Source organism: Ptychodera flava, chromosome 1 (assembly GCF_041260155.1).
Source record: "Ptychodera flava strain L36383 chromosome 1, AS_Pfla_20210202, whole genome shotgun sequence".
NCBI lineage: Eukaryota > Metazoa > Hemichordata > Enteropneusta > Ptychoderidae > Ptychodera > Ptychodera flava.
In genome coordinates, this window is record NC_091928.1 from 40,173,001 (window position 1) to 40,197,840 (window position 24,840).

The following is a 24,840-nucleotide window of genomic DNA, read 5'->3' on the forward strand; positions in this document are numbered from 1 at the left end:
AAGGTTAAAGTGTGGGTGGTGTGTCTTTGACCAATGTCTTCAGTCTGAATAAACAAAAGTATCGCCAAAATCATCCTTGACGTGGATAGCCAACAGCTAAGAAAATTTGATCTAGTTGCGTGGAGCATGTTCATCGTACTTAGCTATGGGAGTCTAATAATAAACCTTGTCAATGGAAGAGTCCATGAATTGTGAAGAAGTCTTCCTTTGTGACTTGAGATATAAATAAAGTGTCCATCAGCTGACAGCTAGCAGCTGAGATTACTTGAAAAAAAAAAACTGAAACGCAATACAATTTTAATTGGGAGGCGCACTCTGAAGATTGTCATTCCCTATGAAGCCTTTGTTTTGCACAATGGTTGCTATGGTACACAATTTGTATCTATGGAGCCCACAAATAGACTATGTCAACACTTTTCATTGAATTTGAAAACATGGATAGGGTAAAATACACTGCCCCGTGATAACAGCAGATATTGGCAAAAAGCAGGGTAAAGAAACAGTCTCAGCAGAATGACACACAAGTTTATGTAAAATGTTTTACTTTTCACCTTTTCATGTCCGAATGTTTTTTTGTTTTCAAAGACAATTACACAAAAATCTCAAAATATTAAAAGAACATTAAAAGGAAAATTGCATTTTGTTGATGCAGAAAGTTTTACATAAATTAAAAAAAATCAGTCAAATAAAAAATATTTGGTAACGTGCATTGCTCCTGCATATTGCTGGTTCTTAATATTGTAATATGGTCCTATGTCTTTCATGTAAACAAGACTCAGTTCCATTCAATGTATTTTACAACACCTGTTTTTACACCTTCTGAACACTTTGGACCAAAGTCATCGTACTTTGTGCTGATGTATGCAAATCCTGACCCTTGACCTGGAGATCTGTCGGAGCCACGGATGTAGATATCATGATTCGTGGATATCCAGTCTTGTATGTTACCAGTATAGAGTAGGTGCCACTGTGTACTGCCAGAGCTACTGGCAAACAGTGTAATATTACTGTCTTTTGGATAATCTCCTTCTTTGAGGCTCAGAACAGTATGATCTTGAAGGGAAGACATGTTTACCAGAATTCCCTGCGTCGTTGAGTTTATTGTGTACGCCAATCTGATTGTATGACAGCGCAGGCCTTCATTGCCATCGGTGTAGAAAATATCAAAAACTTTTTTGACGTAGCCATCACGCGAGTTGCCTTGGAAACTGATGCTAACCTCTCTCGGGATGTGATGAATGTTTGCCAGAATGGCAAAATCAACGACATGGCTGTTCACGAAATCGTCGACTTCAAGAATATTTGGTTTGAAAATATCTGGCCTGGATAACCAATAGGGCATCATTTCGTTCATACCTTTGAAATGAACGGAAGCTACGGTTGAATACATACTTCTATCCCGTGAGTCCATTCCCAGTACATTGGTTTTATTTGCCATATCTAAAAGATCGTAAGCAACGCCCTCAAAACTCATTCTTTTGGCCATATCTGTAATGAAAGATTGTTGGAAAGTTTCATTGGCTGGTGTCATCTTTGCTAACGCTACATTGGAGTACACACCTTTGACGCGTTTTGGCAAAATGCCAGCCAGAAACAATCCACCAATGATGTTCGTCGTATCAGGAGTGACGCAGCTTGAGAGGACAGTGATGTCGTCTGAGTGGTTGGCATGGAAATCCTTCAATATGTTGCATCGATCGATGAAGAGCCCCTCAGGGTTGGTTTTCCCGTTAAAACCATTCACAATGACATCGTATCTGTAGGTGTCGTTGTGAAGATTCACGATATCTTTATCAGCTACATACGCCAAGATGTTTCTCCCCGTAGTGTGGATATCTTGCAAAGTTGGGTTGTTGCCAAGAGACGAAGGAACGATGTGAGGGCCGAGATATTTGTACAGGAGCTCACTGACTTGCATTTTCTGTTTTGGGTTCATCTCGTTAGTGTTGTTGTGGTCGTCGCCAGGTGTCGCAAAGTGGCTCAGCTCTAAGACAAGTACCTCTCCAGGGTTCATCTCGGCAAAATCTGCAATTTCCTGCAGTCCGGGTTCAATTCTATCCCCTGTCAGGCCGTGCCACCAATAGAAATTGCCATCTTTTGCTATGGCGGCAATTCTGAGATCCAAGTAGCGAATGCCAGCCTGAAGCTGAGCTGTGAAGTTTCCTGATTGGCTGCGAGACCAGTAATGGACTTCTGGCAAACCAAGGTGATAGAAAATATTCACAGTTTTGTCAACCAGATATCCATGGTCACTTGTTATGCCAAATGTACCACTGTCATGTGTACCGGGTATGATCAAATCACTGATTCGTTTGGTTTTGATGTCACTGTATATCGTAGTCATCCACTTGGACTTGTCCACATAGTCAGCAATGTTGTGATATGGACCAATCACCTCTGATAAGTCCATATGTCTTTGAAAGTCTGCATGGTTGGTGAGTTTTCTGTTATCACGGTACGACAGCTGATCTTTCAGTGATCGGCCATCATAGGAGCTGCAAGAAAACATAAATTAAAGATATCACTTATGGCTGTTGGGCATTACCTGGTGCAAAAAAAATACTAAATTCTTGCAAACTGGCTTCAAGAAAATATCCAAATGATGCCATACATCACCATGGAAACAGGATGAAAACTATTAATTGGGACGTTTCTGTTTAAGCAGATGCACTACTGAAAAAAATTCCCATTTTATGTACCTTGACTCCCCTTTAATTTATAAATGTTACAATCTGTCTCATGAAATCATATGCTGGTCCCATGATGTGCATGTGAACTGTCATGAAGGTCAAATGTCTGATCCAAAGGTCAATCTGATTTCATCACGCCACAAAAATCACTTTGGTCTCTTGATCCTGATGCTACATGCAAGACAGAGCATCCACCTCTTTATGTCAACATTGATGTGGAAGGGTCTACAGCACAGGTCAGAATGCTGTTGCTATGACTACAGTACACAGTCTCTGTCCATACTAATTAGCATAACTACATGTGTTTTACTAGCAAATCAATGAAAGTATTGTGTCACACTGGTAAAATGTGATAGTTTTCTGACATTTCTAGGCACTTAATAATATAATACGTGAAAATGCATTACTTGGTAACTTTATTTTAAGTCAGCAGTACAATATACTATTAGGTTTTAATTTATCCTTTTGTCATCTGGCGCAATACTTGGCCAGGGGAATACTCAGAAGAAGAATGTTGCTATGTTTTCGCATCGTTCACATGTTGATTGTTTTTGTCTGTGGGTTTCAATGGCTATTTATTACACTCTTCACACTGAAGTTCAAAGTGTGTTGACCCATAGTCCCTCCATCACTCTGACTGACCACATGAAAACATGTATGTCTTTTTGTCCCTTTGTTTATTATCAACCTGACATTGGCTAACAATATATCTTGCTTCCACTTTCTGATAGACAAACTATGTATTTTGTGTGATTCTGTGCACTTAATTTTCATTTTTGTCCACCATTACTATAGATGTCAGCTTGCTATTAAGCATGGAAATAATCCCAGTGCATCATGGGTTATGTAAGAAATCCACCCACAGTTCGGTAATGTAACAAATAAGATTACAGCTCGTGAGTGCATTGAAGTAGCCTCCATGGTATTAAAGTGTATCAGGCAGTACTCTATGTGCCAACACTGAAGTGGCACATGTGACCGACTTTGTACTGTACTTACAATACAAAATAAACAAATCAGAATGCTACAAGTGGTGTGCAAATTATCGAGTTGAAACTCTGTATTTGTACTGGTTTTCAGTTTTGACAACTGCACTGGGAGTACATTCTGATAAGATAAGTAAATGATATCACCACCATAGCGATGACGCCCCTCGTGTATTGGTTTGATATGCAGGCCTGCTATTATTAAACGCTTTGCATTTTGCTTATCATCGCCGACCATGCCATGTTACTGATAAATCTAAATAGCTCTAAAATTAGCGCACCACCCAGCATAGATTGATATCACTATGTGCTTTGTTTTTGTTCTGTGCAACGTTCTTTTTTTTTTTAAGGAAAAGCTTGCTGTTTGTTCCGTGTTCATTTCAAAGCTCTGCATTTTGTGTTCCGGTTAAGATAAAGCCCACACAATAACAAATGCCTTGGTCTATAATGTACAAATTCAGAGTCAGGAAGTGAAACTTCTTGTACAGTTCAAAACAAAGATCATCAAATTTTTCCCCGTGTGTGAATGAAAATGAAAACTTATTTTCTGTGTCTTTCTAGAGTTAACCGCCTTCATTAAGCTGGGAATCCACACATTTTATTATGTTCAAAAGTTACCTCTCTTACTTAATTTACTGTCAGTGTCACTGAAACATTTCAAAACAGAGCTAAGATGCTCATTTTCATTTTAATAGTCTGTGTTTATAATGTGAGCCACTCATCCCCTATCACAATTTGTAACTGTTGAAGAAAGCTACCACCCTTTCAGTTACAATGAGTCACTGTTATCGTTACACTTCATATGACAAGAGAGGCAAACCACAAAATAAATAATAAAATTTGTACTACCCTATTCGGCTAAAGGGATATAGTCATCGGAACTGCGCTCAAAGGTGGTATGGGACCCATACGACCCATGGCAACAATGTATCCAAGGCACAATGGTGATTAACGACAGTTAAAACATGTCTGTCATAATCTATCATCGTATGATTTAAATGTTGCAGCTATGATGATGAGGTGCATCTTGATATCGTGCACGAAATACATTGTTTGTAAACAAGAAACTCGCACAGGCGCAGTTCCGACGACTATATCCCTTTAAGGTAGAATACGCCTCAGGGACAGATATTCAGACTCTCAACTTTTTACAATACTTTTTTCGTCTACCACTTGTGCGGGTCCATTTTGAATCTCATGGAATGTTAAGTAAAGGTTTCACCAGCTCACTTTGTGTACATTGAAAATTTCATATTTGGATTTCCAGTGTCAGCAAATATTTGGTTATTTGTTTCTCTGGTCCGAAATTTTACACGGTGATGATGGAAAGTTTAAGCAAAAGTTAAAGACTTTCAATTTTGAGGCGTATACTACCTTAACTATTTTTGAAACAAACTTTTCTAAAAGTTATTCTGAAATACTTCTAAACACGACTTTTCTAAAACCTCAGATACGATGTATCGGAATTTCTGAAATACTAATTTGAGCATTTTTCCTGCCACAGAAACGAACTTTTCATAAAAACTAGCGCATAATAAACTGAGATAGATAAATAGCATAAGCTTACTATACCATACCGCAATTTTATTGATGCGGGTATGTGTCAAACTTGCCAGCGATTTATAGTCGACAATATCGGAAGGAAGTTTGACGTAGACCTGCATCATAAAGTGCGGTATGGTGGTATGTTGCTGCAGTTTCGTAGCCCGGGCCCCGCAACTCCCCTTGAAGAGTTTTTGTGTTGGGTAAAACATTTTCAAAAAATTTCAAGGGGAGTTGTGGGGCTACGAAACTGCAGCAAGGTGGTATGGTGAGCTTATTGGGGATCGAAAAGAAAAGTTCACCTGGAAGCATAAACGAGACTCTCGGACTGTCATTTCGTTTTGGTTTTATGAATTAACAAAAAAAACCGGCGAAACTTTCTATGAAACGTGTTAATTATACTGTGGCATACGTCTACTTGTACACCGACTCACCTCGAAAGGAGGGCGTCTATAGTATACGCGTTCGGTTCACCTACACTGCGTGTATTGAAAAGTTGTTGGCTTGTAAACCAGTGCCGGTATGGTGTCATTAAACGTGGACAGTACGCCTGTCAAAGCGTAGACTCTACTGTCAATGTGAACACAAATTCCCAGGCTTGGAAATGAATTCGTTGGATGTACATGTACGCATATTCGGCATAACGACAGTAGGCCTTGGCCAGCCGGATCAAGTTGTGTAAAATGATAGGCAAAGCAACATGCGAATTGCTCTGCTATCGGTGTTTTCACGGTGTTTGTCCCCGGGGGTGCTGTCCCGCGGTTGACAGACCTGTCCTCAGTATGATAAACCACGGCCCACCGGCACGCGTTCACCGTCCACCAACAAAATCATCATCATATCGCGCCCGGTGCAGTGCATATCCGGGTGATATAGCGGTTCGAGAATATCGAGAAACGAAATTCAAGGGAAGAATAGAGAGTAACTTGAGAACAGCTTACCTTAAACTGACACAGGATGATAACAAAATCGTCTTTAAGAGAAGAAACCCGACAAAAACAGACGCATCCATAGCACTACCACTACAGCTAGTCACGCGTACACAACAGGGAATCCGTTATAAGCCAGATATCGTACGATCAACAATTGACCTTTGACCGATGACGTTTGCATATACAATATGTATATACGCCCATTTCTTCTTTGTCCGAAATTAGTCATGTTTGATCATCATGTTGGAGGGACGATCCCTCCCGGGGGGGGATATTTATGGCAACTAAGGCCTAACGGTAACTGATAATTTCTGGGATCGATCATTGCACGTAAGTGTTACACGTACGGATCGAAAGTGAAATAAATTTAATGGTCATTGCAAAGTATGTTGTGGTTCCCTGTGATGGTGTTGTGTTAGTCCCAACCCTGGTGTATTGTTTTTTCATTTATTAGCCGTGTTCACAATAATGACATTGGCTCAGAAAGAAAGAGAGAAGGGGAAGAAAAGTACGAATGGAGATCCCCACATATACTTTCAACCACTCACACTCGGTTCCATGGGCAATGAGTGCCTGTGCTTGCCACAAACAGCTAAGCTAAAAATCAGCTGCATAACTCCAAATGACAAAAAAAGCGTTGGGAAGTTGATGCATTTTCGTTTATTACCGGTCACCGTACCAAATCCCATCCCCACGACGACCAACATAACAATCTCAGCTTGCCTTTGATTTGGGGATCGACCATTCTTTCTTAGGGGGTAAAGCCCACCATGAAGGAAATATCTGCACAGTTACTTTTAATTTCCAAAACATTTCAACAAATACAAACAGAAAAATATGAGAAATATAAAACATAATGTAGTACGTTTCGTAACTCTGACAAAATGCTTTCCAACTTTTGAAAGGTGAGATGTATATTCACGCTGAGCACCCTCATAATTCACATGGTACATCCTTAGCCATATAATCCACTGTGTTATTGGGGCGTAGCTATGTAACGAAGTCATGCACACAAGATTTTATGATAAAATCTGAACTGAAAAAAGTGACCAGGAAGAGTATAACGCCGCTTCTACTTTTGCCAAATTGGATTCGTTTCTTTGAAATTGCGGCAAATATATACTTCCCCATTGCAATCGTAAGATAGAGGTATACATATATTGACAGATATGCAAACATATATAGAGGCATACATATATTGGCAGATAGGTAGAGACATACACAGATAGAGGTGTACATAATTAATATATTGGCAGATAGAGGCATACATTTATTGGCAGTGTTGGCAGGGTGAAAGTAAAATGAAAATTCGCAAATGTTAGACCCAGCTTGAGGATGTTAGAAAGACAATACTGCATTTTTTTTTACTTTTAAGTTATTTTCGTCGTGCATATTTTTGCAGGTTATTTTCCATATGCTCCCAGAAAACTCTTGTTCTGTCAACCCTGCCTGTCACGGTGTATGTTATGCCTCTATTATTGTGGATAGCTTGTAAAATCTAGATTACAAGTCATCAGTATAGCCAGTGGGAGATTTTTCTGGTTGGTAAAAAAGAAATAAAAACAAACTAGATCGCCCTCTCTGCAGCTTTGCTAAAAAAAATCCTAGGACCAATACTCTTTGGGCTAATGAAAAATTGTGTAACAGTTTCGGAACAGTCCCTCCGTGGGTGGAGAGACTGTGGTTTCGGTAACGATATTTACTTTTCATAAGATTGGCGTTTACTTTATAAATATTTTTTTCTCAACTTCCGCACTTTTAGTATGTGTTAATGTGTCAGGTAATTAGCTCTGCATGGCAGGGCTGTGTGTCACCAGCGTTATACGGCCTCCCATCAAATGTGGTGGAAGGCTGCATAAAAGCCGGTAACACACAGCCTTGCCACGCAGAGCTATCAGGTTTATTAATTTTCTTGATATCGCGTCACTAAAATGCCTTTTTTTCTCACCAAGCCAAGCATCTGGAGCTTTATATTAGGTGCAAAGCGCAAGACCGTGAAAAGATGCCCACATTTCAGTTGGCAGTGGCCAGTACCCCTCTTACATCTATAGTGTGCGATGTAGCTTTTCCGGGTTCTGCTACTACGAGAAATTACATGTACTTCTAAAATGAGATCAATAAAAACGATGACGACACTCAGTTTCGCTCATAGGCCTTAAAAGAACACAACGGAACTGGGCCGATGAATTCCGCAAAATTGAAAACTTAGCCTAGCTATGGTTTAAATGGCCAAAATCAATCTGTGGCCCATCCGAATTATATTGGATTCTGCGCCAACACCCCCTCCCCCCCCCCACACACACACAATGGTACACATTACCATAGTAACAACCCTCGTAAGCGATAAAATTGTCAGTTGCGCTTGGCGCATCATCACCAGGGTCACCCAGGGACGTTGCACGGCTAACAATGATCATATGTACGCGTAAATGGAAAGAGGTGCTTTTTTTGGCTTTCGGACCGATGTTGCGAAGAATTGTGCCGGTAGGTAAACAATAATATACTAAGCAGTTTGATACATCAGAAAACAAAAAAGTAAAAGCGACGTGTGCGTCCACTGCACTGGCATGTCTGAGTGGCATGTCGATTCGATGGCGTGGGGTAGCTGTCTTTTTTGCTAAAGATTGCTGCGACGCCTCTATGAAATCCAAAAGGAGTTTCGGTTGTGTCATGACACGATGAGAAAAGAGTCTGGGAGAAGGGATACGACTGACTGAACTGAACTGAATTGAACTAGTGTACGTGCCGTGCAACGGTACATCATGGAAGTTGTGGCAATTTTATTTACATCTCAGAATCGCTCAACTCTTTCAAGTTTCAGACGATACGTCTATCATCTATCATTAATAGAAAGAGGAAATATGTGCAAGTACAACACTGAACCAAGCCAGTGAAAACTGTCTGTAGTTTATGAACGGAATGTCAAAATTTAGACAAGGGCGGACCTAGACTGTCGACAGTCCCTCGTGCCTTCTTGTCCGGATTCACATTATTAAAGTGCGGTAGCAATCCAACGTAGGCGATCGAGCGCCGAAGGCGCGAGATCGAGTGCCGAAGGCACGAGATCGAGTGCCGAAGGCACGAGGACTGTTATACCTTGTATGCGCCCTCACAGAACCGTATGAAAAAGGCGACGGTGACGTCACAACGAGTGACATGGAAAGGGGCGGGCCTAAACTGTCAATTAAAGCCAATATGGCGACTTCAGAGCAGCGCCGAGATTACTCTGACTTGTACCAGCTATAAATACCGGAAGCTACGCGGACCAAGCAGTACAAGCGACTGGCGAGAGTCTAGGGCGGACCGTGACAAGGGGATATTGTAGCGTACCATACCAGTACAGTGCCCATGCGGGCATGCATGATGTGCCCGTTCAACTTAGAGGGCGCGCGTCACATTTCACTTTCCCCATCTGTCATCCCACTACACACCTCCAAGTCCAATTCTTACATAAACTTGCTAAGTATATCATGTTGAATTTTGAAGTCGACCTTTTTTTACTGGGATGTGAAACATCGCAGTATTCATTTGTGAGCCACAGCTTGTTCATCAACTTAGGTGCATTAAATAAAATATTTTGTGTGCTGTCTACATGCTGATAGGTTTTCAGAGAAAATTAAGAAAACAAACACAATTATTGCAAATATAAATATTATTTTTCTTAAATAAACCAAATTAAACCTGAACTTATGTCAATACACTTGTGTTTTTTGTTTGTTTTCATATTTTTATCCCTGGCTGGCTGGTAGGTTTTTCAAAAATCCAATGACGGCAAACAAAGTATTTTCTTTAAGTGGCCTCACATCAAATTTACAAATCAATGTACATGATGAACTTTCAAAGGAACACAAAGAACAAACACCATGTAAACAGTCAATATCACCAAGAAGAAATGTAATGCAATGAAATGCAAGATCTATCTACGAGAACTTGACAATTGAAAAGCATATCTGAGTAGAGCACTATTTTAGAGACAAAATATGTTATAATGCATTGATTGGAAAATCAGTGATGCAATAGAATGAGTGTAGATTCATGATCTGCAATTTCACCCAATTGGAAAAATTCACTAGCGTTTCCGTTTTTTATGTTAAATACAACATGGTGATTGGATGAAACATTTACGTCTTAGTTGCCTAGCATAAACATGGCTTTTAAGAGGACAGGAAATGAATAAATATTATCTTTGTTCTTGAGTCATCTTGCGAATGTCCAATCCCCTCTCAGTACATCAACGCAGCATTCAATTCAATTCAATTCAATAGAACTTTATTATCCCAAACACGGGCAATTAAAAAGCGTGGCTCAAATACAACATCAAAAATATAATACAAATTTACAAAATGGTAGGAGACGCAGGACTATACAAAAAACAGTTTAGGAATCATTTAAAAGCCGCACAGCAGTTGGAATGAATGACAACTTGCGCGGTTTGACCTGCAAGCCGCGTATCTAAAACGCCGACCAGAGGGAAGTGTGTCGAACTCTGCTAATAAAATGTGATCACTAGACAAAAGAATTGAGCGGGCTTTCCTGAGTACTTGCTGATTATAAAACGTAGAAAGACTTCTCTGGGGTATACCAATTAGTTTTGAGCTAAGTGAAACAATTCTATCAAGTGAAGTTTTGTTTTTAACAGACAGATTTTGATACCAACAAATGAATGAAAATGAGATAACGCTTTCAATGTAAGATTTATAAAAAAGAGATGAAATTTGTCTATCAACCATGAATGAACGCAGTTTCCTTAAAAGTACAATCTTTGCTGCCCCTTCTTCAGCATTGCAGCTATAGGATGCTATAGAAATTTATGTTAGGGCATTGTTTACAAATCCAAATTGTTTACAAATCAAATCTTATCTTAGCACACAAATATTTTATTTAATGTTTACAAATCAAATCTTAGCAATAACAAACTTTCCATTTTTCAAGTCCAGTAACTTTTTGTGATGAAGTGAATGTCAATTTTTTGCCAGTGCTATTTCCATAATAATTGCTATTGTCTGGAAATAATCTATATTGTTCAACATAACCAACACAAAAATTTTGCAACTTGCAAGTGCGCCCCCTAGTGGTGAATGTTACAGTCTGTTTCACTTGACTGCATTTACACAATATTGGAAGATACCATGCTTATTTCAACACATACAATCGACATGCTTTAGAGATCCCTCCGTCCTGTAAAGCTGAGGTTATATTAGTTTTTGTGGTAGTCATTTTATCAACCTAAAACCTTTCAAGTAAAACTGTAACAATTGCAAGACTCTGAAGTATGTAATGTGGCCTCTTACTCAAAGGAAAGAGTTGGCCTTTGAAGTTTTCTAGATAAAACGTTTTTTTACAGACCAACTATGTCTCTTAAAAGGGCCTCAGAAATCCAAATATTAAGTAAGCAGTCAGAGCTTGTGCTAAACTAAACATGGACGGGGAAATCATTTAGAAGCTATGATAACACTTAAAATGCTGTAGAAATACACTGTTCAGTGAGAACCCCAGTAAAGTTTGGCAGTAATGCCCATTGCATTGAAACACAGCTTAATTAAAGCCGTCTTAATTAAACCCTATCAAGGAGAACAGGGTGCATTAGGAGGCAATTAACTTATTTACATGATGATTTTCATTTGTCGCTTTCTGGTTTAGTATTTTCTTATCTTGAAAGTGTACAAAACTGACCAAACTAAACCCTTGATTGAAGAGCAACCCTCAGAAAGAGATGAATGATGAGAATTGCCAGAGTATTATCTTCTTCTAAACATTATAATTAACTACGACAGTGTGATAAATTCACATGGCCACCTTGTGGTCACTGTACTGTGGTGGTCCCATTGTTAACTGAGTTACTGTTTCAACTATCTGTTGTCCAGCAAAACTTTTGTTGTTTCTCAAATATATTGAACAATCAGCTTGTCTGAAGTGTAAATTATTTTACATGATACATGATTTTTTCCCATCAAGAACAACCTGGATTAAGGGACTGCAACTTGAATGTACTGATATCAATAAAACTGATAGAAAGATATGTTTGACTTAGAATAGCTGGTAATTGCCGCCACACCTGTTTGAAAAATCTCAAGAGTTCACAAAAGGTCACTGCAGAAATTTGGTAATTAGGAAAGTCTGACTGAACGAAAACAAGTTTTGTTTTTGGTGGAAAGTCCACAATGGAATTCCAGCAGCAGTGGTAGAGACCGTTGTATTGATTGATTCCTTGATACGACAACAATGGCTGACGGACAGACATGTCCACATTCAAATATAATCCAATATGGCTGTGTTTTCACAGGTGCAAGTATCAGTTTGCAGTTATAATCTGCATTCCAGACTGTCCAGGGGTCAATGACTTCTCAATCTGTCAGTCAAGGCAACTCACTATTGGACAGTGAGCAAATATAATGCTGGTTTGAAGTAAACTTTTCCTACCGATGAGAAACTTTCTTGAACTATGAAAAGACCAGAAAATAATGAGAATAAAGTGGTCAATGTAATTTACATGAGAAATGTTACCTACCTCAAAACTGAACACTTTAATTATTATAGTAGATGAAGAAACTGCATTGAAAATTCATTATCTGGAAATTACAGTAACTGACCAATTTGCAACGTTTCTAACCAAAAATTTTATATGTTGTTTGTATTGAAGTTCCAAAGTGGATTCTCTGTCTGAGAATTCATTCTTTTTTTTTAATTTACTCTTGATAGATGTTGTACACCTGAACTACATGGTAAACACAAATCTTACAAGTAATTTAACCAAATCCCCAGAATTTAATTGAAGCACGTATCGCTTTGCTGTTGCGAACAACTGGGAAGAAACTAAATGCAGAAGTGTTGAAAACTTTTAGGTTGCTACACACAAAATCTCTCAAATTCAGTACCGGTAATGACATTTTAGCAGCAGACGATACAAGCCATACTGGCTATGCAGCGTGTCCCCCTGTGACTCTATTTACAAAAACAACACTTAAGTAAAACCATCTCAGTGGGTGTCCCCTCCTCTGATCTCTCATCAACAACACAGACTCCCTCCTCCTGCTACTGTGCTACCCAGTGGGTTCCGAAAAAAAACTTATGCTGCCCCTGTTGATGATTAATGACACTTAATTATGGGTTATTGTTTCAAACAATACCTGGTAGAATAGTTAATTAGTTTGTAGTCCAAACCATATGTTTGTTTCGAATCAACAATATCATTGATGATTGATTAATTGAGTACAGAAAGTGAGTGTGCCCTACATGTGTAGACAACATGATATAATTCTTACAGACATTTTTGCTGTCATTCATCTTGACAAATGAAACAATCCTGCAAAATTCCGATTTCTAACACGTTCATTGCAACCACTGCTAATGGGGAACATTTTTATCAGTATAATGCTGTTGCACCAAGGAGTGTTACATGTACTGGTAACAGAGCATTGGAATAACTTTCTAAATATCCCTTTTAAAATAGTTTATTGAGAGAAAGTGACTCATGTCATAACAGTTCATGTATGTTGTCCTTAAAGAATGTGCAGAAAGCATCTTGAAAACTCAAGTAAACTATTTATTATTTTCTACAACTGCACGAATTTTGAAGATGTTAGACTGGCCAAACTCTGCGTTATCAATGCTTCTACATCACAGACCAAAATACTTTCACACATTATTTTTTCTGCAAGGTTAATTTGTTACATTTAAAGTGACAGTAGCTGTAACGTTTGCTTATATTTTCATCATTTTTGTTCTATTATGTACATCTTCTTCTTCACTACCTTAAGTACAGTGAAATACAAAGAAATAACAGAGCAAACATAAAGCAAATGTCTACAAATGCATTGTTCACAAATGAATTCCACTTCAGACTTTTAATTCAGCCTCAGCCATAACTTCAGACATTAAATATGCACACAAGGCGGACATGATAATCAGAATACCCATGGCATTTCAACATGATTTTGGGAAATAAACAAGACATTGTATTTCATACACAGAACAGAAAAAATGCAAAATACACCAAAATTTACAGCCAATAGAACGAAAAGTTGTAAAGAAAGTTTGACTGTATCAGTTTGTTAATCTCCACACCTTCCAATTAAATTACATGTTAGTTCTATAGTTGTAACAATCATTCCAAGATTCTTTGTGTTTCCTTTGCCCAAAAGAGTACCATTAACTCTAAGAATTATTTCTTGTTGTTATATGTAAGCTTATCAAGACAAAAGGAAAACAGTGGACACACTTTTCACAGCATGTAATGGCTTGTCCACGTGTCTGACACCACATCTACTTTCCAATTATCATTAATTCAAAGAGAATTACTCAGTAATTAGACTGATACCCCCCACACTGGATGCCAATGTCATCTCGGTGGGTACCGTGACTTGCCCCTACCATCATCTGTCTAGCATACCGCAATACTTTTGTAAGTAATCAGTGAGGATTGTTACCAAGGCTATGTTCGCCATATGGCATATAATTTTTTCCCCCTTCTTTTCAAACTTCTTGTCTTGAACCCATCCTGTTGTCAAAAACAAGATAGAAACACTCACTTTAAATAGATGCATGGCAATTAACTCCCTGATATCGATGACTGTTGACTCCCAAGATTTAAAAAAAAATATATCAGAGCCAATAAACCATATTTATCATAATTGTCACACAATTTTGGTGAAAGTGAGATAATTGTCTGCTAGTTAGCCCCTTTGAAAGTGATACTATCATGATGTTTTTTGAATCCTTTTTCTTTCTTCTCTATCACTTTGGTTTGAGACAACTCAGCAGTATCATTTTTACCGCCTGCAAAATGCATGTACTTCTAGTTTGCTATACATGGCAGGAGTATGAAGGAAAGGCAGCTATATGTATTGATATTGAGTACCGGGTATGTGAATTTTAGTGACATTGTGAAACACTTTGTTTGCATACAGTCAGTTTTGATATTACCGTGAGGAGAATTAATAATTGGTTGGCAATGACATACAAATCTTGAAGAGACATGTTCTGACCAGAAACATTTATTTCTTTGAGTAACAATTATTTCCTTTATTAAAAACATTCTTCCGATTGTCACTGACATGATTTGTAAAGAAAGACTGGAATAAGGCAAATTAACGAATTTCACACATCTATACATTTCTACCATTTTCTGTGTACAGGAACACTGAACATGCTCAATACATGTGGAAAATATTGGAATTAGTTCAACTGATGATCACATTTGTCTGTTTTAATCAATCAGCTTAATTAGACCTGGCTGTAGTGGACTCACCACGAGGATGGCTATTGGGTAACACCTGGCATCATTGTGTCGATAAACATTGGCAAAGACAGACTATAAATTTATCCTTCAAGTATCTATGCTCAGACTATGATGTTATACACTATACAGTACAGATGCTGTTCTGATACAAGAACAATTTTGACTATAGATAGTTCATGCAAATGCATGGGTATACACCAAAAGTGGCTTATTCAGGATGGTCTTGGCACCTAAACTGCACTGTACTGGGGATGTATTTTGAGTGCACGCAAGGGGTAAATTGAGGAACTTTAATTCACAGATGAAATTTCTAGAATATGTGAAAAAGACTGAAACCTGCATACTTTTGTGACGGTCAATTAAAAGCTACTATTTGCTGTCACAATTAGCAAATTAGAACTTCTAATGAAAGTACAGCATGTGGTAAAGTGAAAATGTTTGTTTAATTAACAGAGAAAGAAAAATATGCACTGATTGTAATTGCTGGTTATACATCAAATGGGTTTCATGTTAGAATACTGGTACCAGCCAGTCACTTTTACAGTAGTGGTCAGCCTACCGGTACCAAAACAAATCAATTATAATTGATGCAGCCTGTTACAGAGATTTAGTGTCCACTTTTATGCAATACAAACTTAAAGTAATTTCTTTACTTCGTTGAAGATTTCCATCAATGCAGAGCAAATGACAGACTCTGAGAATTTGGATTGTTTGATAATCAAAGATTAAGAAGAAATAATGCTGTCATATTTGCAGATCATCCAATATTTGTTTGAAGAGCAAACTGCAAATTTCAACACTGTCAGTCATAATTTGTCAGTATACACTAGTTCAGAAACTGATGATAACATTGGTTTAATACCAACTTCTTTCTCTCTCTTAAATTAGCTGCAAACCAGTGTTCATCAAACATTTTGTATCATGTTTCCAAATCTACATTTGTCAAAGACTGCCATCACTAAGTCTATCATCACCGATTCATCTAAGTAGATTCAATGGCATTTGAGAAATGTGAAATGAAGTGTTTGATTCAATTATTAAACTGTCTTTCAGAAGTTGTAGAACTTTGACATTCATCCATTGCTACATCGTCTATGTCACCAAAAAGTTGAACTTTGAAAGAATATTGTTTGAATGTGAATTCTAACATGAACCTGCAATCATGTACACATTTCCACCCTTCCTTTTTCTTAACATTGACTGTCAGCTTAAACAGTGAGATGGTTACTTGGCTGGTGAGAAGGGGTCAATTGTTAAAATGTTTTGTTGATGAAGTATCCAGCTTTACCTAGCAGGCGTTTGTTTGCCAAAGAAATCTAATCCTGCATAAAACAAGACTTTGAACATTGCAAGGATTTCAGTGGTTTCCCTGAAAAACTTTGGCCAAGGCATTTGAATGAAATCACGGCAGGACAAAACAGTTTCCTTGGCACTGCAGGTAGCCCCTCCTTGTTGCCAGCATTAAAGTCATGGAAAGGTCAAAGTGGCATTGAATGTGCCCCAGGTCTGTGAACTTCACTGTGTGATCCTAACTAAATGGCCATGTGATAATGAACCTTCAATTGGTGCCATTGTCAAGTTTATACCACTTTTTGATGGCAAGTTACAATCTGGTGCTAATTTTGATTTGAACATTTACAAGATCTTGAAGAACCAACCATTAAAAGTAAAATTCTGAAAAAAAAAATCGGTGACCAATGCAATGATTTCAGTGACAAAGAGATCTTGACTTTCCCTTGATTCATGAATGTGGAACCCCCTGCAGAGAATAGAAGAAAAAACATTTGTGATCAATGTATGGTGATCACAATGCAGCCAGTTTCACGGGTGCCGCCTATTATTTTGTGTGGTCAGCTCATAGTGCCCTGTGTAATTAACTGCCTTTCATCCGGCCTGGCTACAGACTTGATTTACGGCCTTGCTGTGTGCATAGCTTGAAAGCCAAAACTCAGTCCCCCCACAGGGAAGACATTCCAGGACACACTGGCAAACAAAACAAGGCTATCAGTCTCATTTCACAGTCTGTAGATCTTTATAGTCTGCGCTAAACACCCAATAATTGCTGTAATTATGTGATGATTGTGAAAGGGTTTGATGACATTCATGTTTGTAAATATTATTGCATTTGTACATTTGGTGATTCATGCCACAACAAGCCACATGGACGTTATCTTTGCTCTTAGTTTAAGTGACTTTTGTGTCTATTTATTTGTTTTGACTCCTATTTCAAAGTTTGAATGCTTCCAAAACTGCATTTGCAGATTTACCAGGGAGACAGTTCTGTTTTAAGGGCTCAATGTGGCTGCATTTTCTTGCATTACAAATTCTTGTACAGTTAAGTTGTGGAATGGAAAAAAAACTAGAACCTCTCTGAGGTTTTGGTTTGTGCTACTCACAAACTTACTGGGGGGAGGGGGGGTTACCATATGAGCCAAATCTTCAGAGACATTCTAGACTTTATATAACTATTGCAATCCACACATTTGTTTATTTTACAGGTTTCACCTCAGTTTTGTCAGCACTCTTTGTGACCTGGAATTAGAAAACTGTAAATTCTGATAGTCACTCTTAGTCTCTAGAGAGATCTGTCATTTTACTTCCCCCTTAATTACAGACCAGCTATGGTGCTTCAAAATATAGACTTCACCAAAAATCATCACAGAAAAACCTTTCTATCCAACATAAAAATTTAGACTGACTGTTCATTATAGTAATACTTGGATTCTAGGTTTCACAGAGTCAATTAACTGCACAATTTGTCTTTCTCATGAATATTCATCTTTGCAGCATCAGTGTGGGAGATCACTTTTTGTCCGAGTGAACTTTTGTGTTTGATAGAAAAGGTGAAGTTTTTTTGCGTTCTGATGTAAATGAGTTAATTAGTTGGAACACAGATGGATGTATCGATTGGTGAATTCATGGTTTGACAAAAGCAGTTGTGGTTTAACTTCAACATCACCAGTAATTGCATTTGGAAGGGACCCTATCATTACGTCTACCTCCATACTAATTAAAGTGGTTCCCTTTGAAAACTGATGAACAGTGCTCTGGACACTGAGATTTGAATTCACTGATTTTTTTTTCACAGTGTGTTCAAACATATTCAGTGGCCATGGCATGGATTTGTGCATCCTTGTAAAATCTCAAGGTTACGACAAACGATGGCCAGGTACAAAAATCATCCTAAATAGCTCAGCAAGTCTGTTCTCACCTGGAGTCCATGACAATGATAAATTCAACCCAGACACTTCAAATTTCACATTCATCAAACTTTACAATGTTCTGGTAGACTTAGCTTTTTTTGAGTACCAGTGATTCATGTTTTCCTTTAAATGTTGTTTTGAAAGGATTTTTTCGAATGGATTTCATTTTTAGAATGTTATCACAGCCTATGCTTTGTATGATATATCGTTGGCAAATAAACTTAACACAATATATATCATTTATAACAACAATGTCATTATTATCACATACATTTGGTATTTACTTTATATCAGGGAGCTAGTCCACAGAACAATTTAAATATTGGTATGATGAATAAATTGTCACCAGTCACAGTTTTACATGAAATTCAAAATTCTGCGTTGCCCAGTGTATCAACATTATAAGATCATTTATAATTTTTGTTGAATTTATAATTTTTGTTGTTTATCTTCCATTCTTTGATTAAATGTCTGAGTAATATTTCAGTCAATCTGATAAAGATCAGATATTGAGATGGCAACCATTGATTCATTGCTAAGTCTGTTGCTGTTTGCAATGTCTGATAAGCTAGCTACCTCATCAGATCAACCAACAAACAGCAAAAGACAAGGAAAGATTATAGAAAGATGGCCATCTTGGCATCTAGGTTTAATCTGATTGTATTGAAATATGTGATGAGGGGACAGATTGTCAATATAGCATAGTGTTGGTGTCTGATAATTATTTTAGTGTGATTGGTATGACAGGATGGTAGAGCCTGGTTTAAACCAGCAAATCAACCAATAGCAGCTGCTTCGTCAACTTCCATGTGAAAGAAATATATAGAATTTGAATTCTGTGATAGTAATAGCTTTGCTAAACTGACAATGTTGAAGTATTTGAAATGTAAAATGATGCATTAAAGTATTGTAATTATGTCAGTCATGGATGGATGTGTTGATTACTTTTTTGCCCAAGTAATCAGAATATGCGGGTCAACGTACACTGGTGGCATGCAGAATCTGAAAATTGTATAGCAACTTTTGCTTACAGATCATTTCTTCTACCAGTAACACCACTATATGAACACTGAATGCAAACAAGTAAAATACTTTCTTCAGTGAAAAAAGTACAAAACACAAATGCACATTTGCAAACTAGATGAAAAATATATTTCAAACTACCCATGAAGTACCATACAATTAAGCCGGTCACACAATAAAAACCACATTGAGAGAAATGCATATATGATAATAGGTTCCTGTTTATTTACACTGCAAAATAAATAAAAGTTCATGTTTTTCCTTCCTGTTCGTATTTTGATTGACAATAAGTTTTTAAAGACCACACATACTTTGCTCTTTTCTACTCTGTTAAAACAACAGCCATGACCAGCAAAGCAGTTACATCAGATATAGATTCCATGCACCCCCACATTGTACCTAAAGATGCTGTTTGTTTACTTAAAAAGTTAACCCATTAAAACAGCCCCAGGCAACCCTGTCCATTAGATAGCTATACATTAGATTACAAGAGATAATGACTGCAATTAGACTACCAAATGCCACACAATGTAAACTGCTTTTTAGGGACTTCTCTATGCTGCCATTTTACGAGTCGCAACATGCCATGGTCATGAAGGCTGACGTTGGAAGGGTAATTTTGGATGGCCAAGACGTACCTCAAAGGTAATGTATGTAGAGGAGCCCAAACAATACATAATGAATGTCCATTTTGTAACAAAGTGCACAAACCGTTTCGTGTCATTGGAACCCTAGCAGTCGGATTTTACGCAGAGCTATGGTAGCATGAGGAATGTGAATTCACAACGTCTCTTCAAATATCCACTATTTGAACAACAGCACCATTGTGTGCCTGCATGTTATTCCCAAATGTCCATGCCCCTCCATTTCAACCTGTCTATCCCTAATCATTGAATGGACTAACCTTACAGGTAGAATCTGGGATCCTATCGGCAGTGACACTGAGCTCATCGAGAGTTTCACAGGTGATTGAGCAACGGGCAATATATGTCTTATGGTGTATATGATATCTGATCATCATTTAAAATCCAGGTTGCACTGATCCGGAGACATATGACTTCTTGAGAAGAGGGATATTTCTGCTCCGATGGACGTCGGATTTAGCGGTAAACCAAAACCTAGGATGTGAAAGAAGGCTGACCCACGATCTGTCTTCAAAAGTTCTTGACTGACATCAGCTGTGACATCGTCGTTTTAATGACAGGTAAGGTTTAGTGTGCATTGTCAAAAAGTTCAAAGAAGGCAAGTGAGTTGATACCGACATATCAGTCTTTTACTTTCATTGACAGATATGTAAAATAAAGTAAAGCATTTTTACCTTAATCACAACTTCAAATGTATTTTGACTTTAAACATTACAATATAGTCATTGTATTTTGAATGACCTTTTAGTTTTTTTAACTGTTCAGGGTACAAAATGCCAAACTTCACACTGAGCAAACTAGAAGTTCCTCACTTTTGTGGCAAGTCTTATAAAGTCTTTTCCTGCTGATTCACAAATCAATGCTTCACTTTTGTCACTTGTTTGATGTTGCATAGAACAAAAAGTAACGTCACGTAGTACTCTTGAAAATTCCCATATTATTTTTTCATTATCACGCAACAGAGATCAATCGTTTATGCTATTTCAATGTGTTTTGGGGAAGACACGTTGCGTTTAGAGTGATTGGACACCAAGATTGAAGGTAGCAGTTACTAGCACTGATTAAGTTGACTGCGAGACATATGTCATCAACCACAGAGCATTGCTGTTTCTTTGTTTGAAGTCATGATCAGTAAGACTTGAGTTTTAGGGAGTCAGAAAAACATTGGAGTCAGAAGTCAACGCTGTCTCTTTGAGTCTGTGTGACTTCACAAAGTCTTTGTTCAGTCTATTGTTTTTTCCTTGTGGAGTTCTTAGCAGCAACTATCAAATCATTCTCTGCCAAGTCTTTGTTGATATTGAATGAAAGAACGGGAAATCTCTACCTTCGTGACTCATGAGGTCTATTATCAATGCACTTTGCAGAAATCCTGAAAAATGATTGTTCAGTGCTGTGACTAGAGACAGTAAAATTGCAAAGTATGTAAAAATAAGCAACTGCAGTAATTGTGATTTTGTCTTTCCTTTGAAAACTTGTGAAAATTGCTGACGGATACTGGGAAAATCACAGTACAACTCGAAATCAACTTAAACATTGCTCGATTTGTAAATTTCACTGAAAATACCACAAACATTTGATGAGTTAGTGTCTGAACTGCACATGAAAATTTTGAAGCATTTACTAACAAAGAGAAAGATACATTTTCTGCCTGCAGTGTCCCTCTCCATTCATAACAATATTGGGTTTTTGACTAAAAAAAACAATGCATTTCTCTGAACATTTTACGCAGAAAAAATGCAATGAAAACTATACCTCCAACAAATCTACAACACAGTTTTATAATCGTTAAAAATGAACTGCTGTTGATTTAACTTTACTTTGTTGACCTTTTCTTTGCTCTCTGTTTATTTGTTTGGTAAATATATCCATTAACCAGAAATTGCTCATGTATCTGATATGCAAATATCAGATTTGTTCAACATTGTTCAACTATCCTGTTGTGTAAACAGAATAATTTTAAAAGTGATTACTACCATTTTCCTATTTTCATTTGTTTGATGAGCATAAAGTATTATGACCTTGAACTATAGTGTTCTATCTTTGAATGTATGCTTTCTATGAACTGAACATTTAAGCACTGAATGTTTCAAACTTTGTAGTAGGATAATTTTGCTCTGGATTATGACTCTGTCTTAGACAAAAAAATTAAAATGACTGAAGTGAGATCATAACAATAATCATAGTTTAGTGATATTGAGTTTTGTTTTGCTTTGATTTTATGATGGATTAGGGCAAGATAAAAACTTTGCCTAGTACAGTTTCTACAAATATCTCAAAAATAACATCATTCCTAAAATAGACCTAACATTTTCAATAGTCTTGCCAGATATGGACCCTAGAAAAGAATCCAAAGTTCTAAAATCTCGAGGACAAACATGAGTTTTAGACTCGAGAAGTGCAATTTGCCCTATCAGTCTCAACACAGTGACTCGTTCCTGTTTATAGCTTCCGTCGGTGTATGCATTCTTTTTGAAGGTCAGTTCTGCTATTGTTCTGCAAATTTTTCACTTTAAAAACCCTGAAATTATTGACTCAAGTTTATTTAGTCTCGCCAGGTCAATCTGTCAGCTGCTGCAGGAGAAAAACTTGAACTTGAAAAGTTTTTTTAAAAGGTAGAGTGTGTCAGGTTACCAAGTTATGGTCAATTAATTCTGCACTCAGAGTTCAAGTTGAAGAATAAACTGTTTTATTGTGGGTTTCTGAACCAAACAACATTGCACTGAGTATTGTAGATTTAAAAACATGCTTATGAAAGTGTTTTTCTCACTTGGTAAGAACACTTAAAAAACCGAAAAGCTTCAACAGTAAATGATGTGCAATGGCAGGGGGAAAAGTTTATTGGAGGTCAAAGGTCATTTGCACAGATCAACTTCTTTGAAGGTATTATTGATAAATTCAAATGAAAGTTTTTCTCTACAAATAAAGCAGTTAGAAATCTGTTCTTTGTAACTTTTGATATTTTAATAAAAAAAAATCCCTGCTTCATTTTGGAAAATTTAAATAGTTTCATTTGCTCTGGAAAAAATCTGAATTGTTTCCTTTTGAATTAAACAAAACAGCTTCACAATTTAGTGGCTCCTTCTGTACCAAAGAAAATGAAAAAGTGGAAAGGGTTTCACAGTCCATAAGATCTGAAAATATCACATGATCATTTGAAAAACACTTGACATGGGGTAGAGTAACTGCATGACTTGATTAAACTGCAATGGCTGCCCGAATCTTTCATCACTCGGTATATCTCACATTGACTTTTCTCAAGTGTTTGTCACTATCCATATTTGAACATGGTTTTCCTCCTTTCAAAACAAAACCTCCATCCATCATTAAAAGAATACAGTTATTTGTCTTCCTTTGTCTGTTGAAGTTTAAGCAGCAAATATTTTTGCCAGGGTTGTGAATTTGACCGAGAATTCTGAGAGCTCTCCTTGTTGTCAAATCTTCTACACTTCGTAACCAGGTGTTATCTGCAGTACATCAGAAGTTTTCAATGCATGAGTGAAATATCTGCCTTGACAAAGTGAATTGTTTTAACCCTGTGAGTAAAAGTTTGTTACCTTTATAAGGATATAACTCAGGCAATTCTTTTCAGATCTAGATAATTTCATTCAGGATTTCGCCCAAAATTTTGATCAAAAAATCTAGTTATAAATGAAATTAAGATATGTCCAGTTGGTCCAATATTTTTGAAACATTACGGAAAAATTCTTAAAAATTGGTAAAATGTTGCAGTAAACTTATGTTGCTCAAAGAGTTATTTAATGTTTTCATATAGTTTCTCTAATTTAGACAGTATGGCAAATGTAAAAAACTAAATTGTAAAAGAAAGCTTGTCATGTAGTCTGTCAAAGGATTAATTTTGATTCAGGTGTAATTTTAGGGTGCGAAATCCTAATAGTGAAAATTATTGAAGAATTTGCAAATTTTTAATTGTTGAAGGTTAAAATGGAGGAATCGTAAGAGTTATTGTTTGCTTTTTAAACCTTCATTTTCAATCATATAGGCAAGTATATGACACAATTCCCACAAAGGGTCGGCACACATGCAGTGCTGACATTTAATTTAAAGAAATTTGGAAAATTCACTTCTCCATCAAATTTTTTTCAAGATTTTGTAAATTTCCATGGCACATATTCATTTCATACAGTTTGGAGTCATAGGACTAATATGCCATCCTGTTTTACGTTTTGGGTAAATTTGTCCAGAAGTTTCTTGCTGTACAGAAAATGAGAAAGAAATATTCCAGCCTACTGAGCGACAACTTGTCTTGAAAGTGCTGACCTTTCAGTGGATAACAAAACACACACACACACACACAGTCATTCACTGAAGTCATCTTAGTGATTTGGCGTCAAAATGAAAAATGTCCATGCTTGAATCAGTGACGTGAAACTGGAAGGTGAGAGGTTTGGCCAAGACAGTGATCAATTGTGTTCGAACGACGTGATGATTGAAGTATGGTCACTCCAGAGGTGGCCATGACAAACTCAGACATTTCACACATGTATAAAGACAAGCTTCAGATTTCAATTACTTGGGAACACAGTGTGAATATTACACCAAGGACACCAATATTTTAAGTGCC

At 37.3% G+C, this 24,840-nt stretch overlaps 2 protein-coding genes across 2 annotated transcripts in view; one reads left to right on the top strand and one right to left on the bottom strand.

The window, feature by feature from the left end:
• Positions 1 to 522: 522 nt before the first annotated feature.
• Positions 523 to 6,306, bottom strand: LOC139137109 (uncharacterized). Its single transcript, XM_070705074.1, has 2 exons — positions 6,160 to 6,306; positions 523 to 2,495 (listed from the first exon to the last, which is right to left on the bottom strand). Exons 1-2 carry the CDS (start codon positions 6,228 to 6,230, stop codon positions 776 to 778), a joined length of 1,791 nt encoding a protein of 596 aa, XP_070561175.1. The 5' UTR covers positions 6,231 to 6,306; the 3' UTR covers positions 523 to 775.
• Positions 6,307 to 20,525: 14,219 nt separating this feature from the next.
• LOC139137121 (ankyrin repeat and BTB/POZ domain-containing protein 2-like) overlaps positions 20,526 to 24,840 on the top strand; it is an 81,711-nt gene continuing 77,396 nt past the window's right edge. Inside the window, exon 1 of the mRNA XM_070705092.1 lies at positions 20,526 to 20,818. The gene's annotated coding sequence lies outside the window, so the exon portion shown is untranslated. The remainder of the gene's footprint in view (positions 20,819 to 24,840) is intronic.

Coding starts and splice junctions, on each gene's coding strand:
- LOC139137109 (XM_070705074.1), bottom strand. CDS start 6,230: ATGGATGCGTCTGTTTTTGTCGGGTTTCTTCTCTTAAAGACGATTTTG. Junction 2,496..6,159: donor TCATCCTGTGTCAGTTTAAG/GTAAGCTGTTCT, acceptor GTTTTCTTGCAG/CTCCTATGATGGCCGATCAC.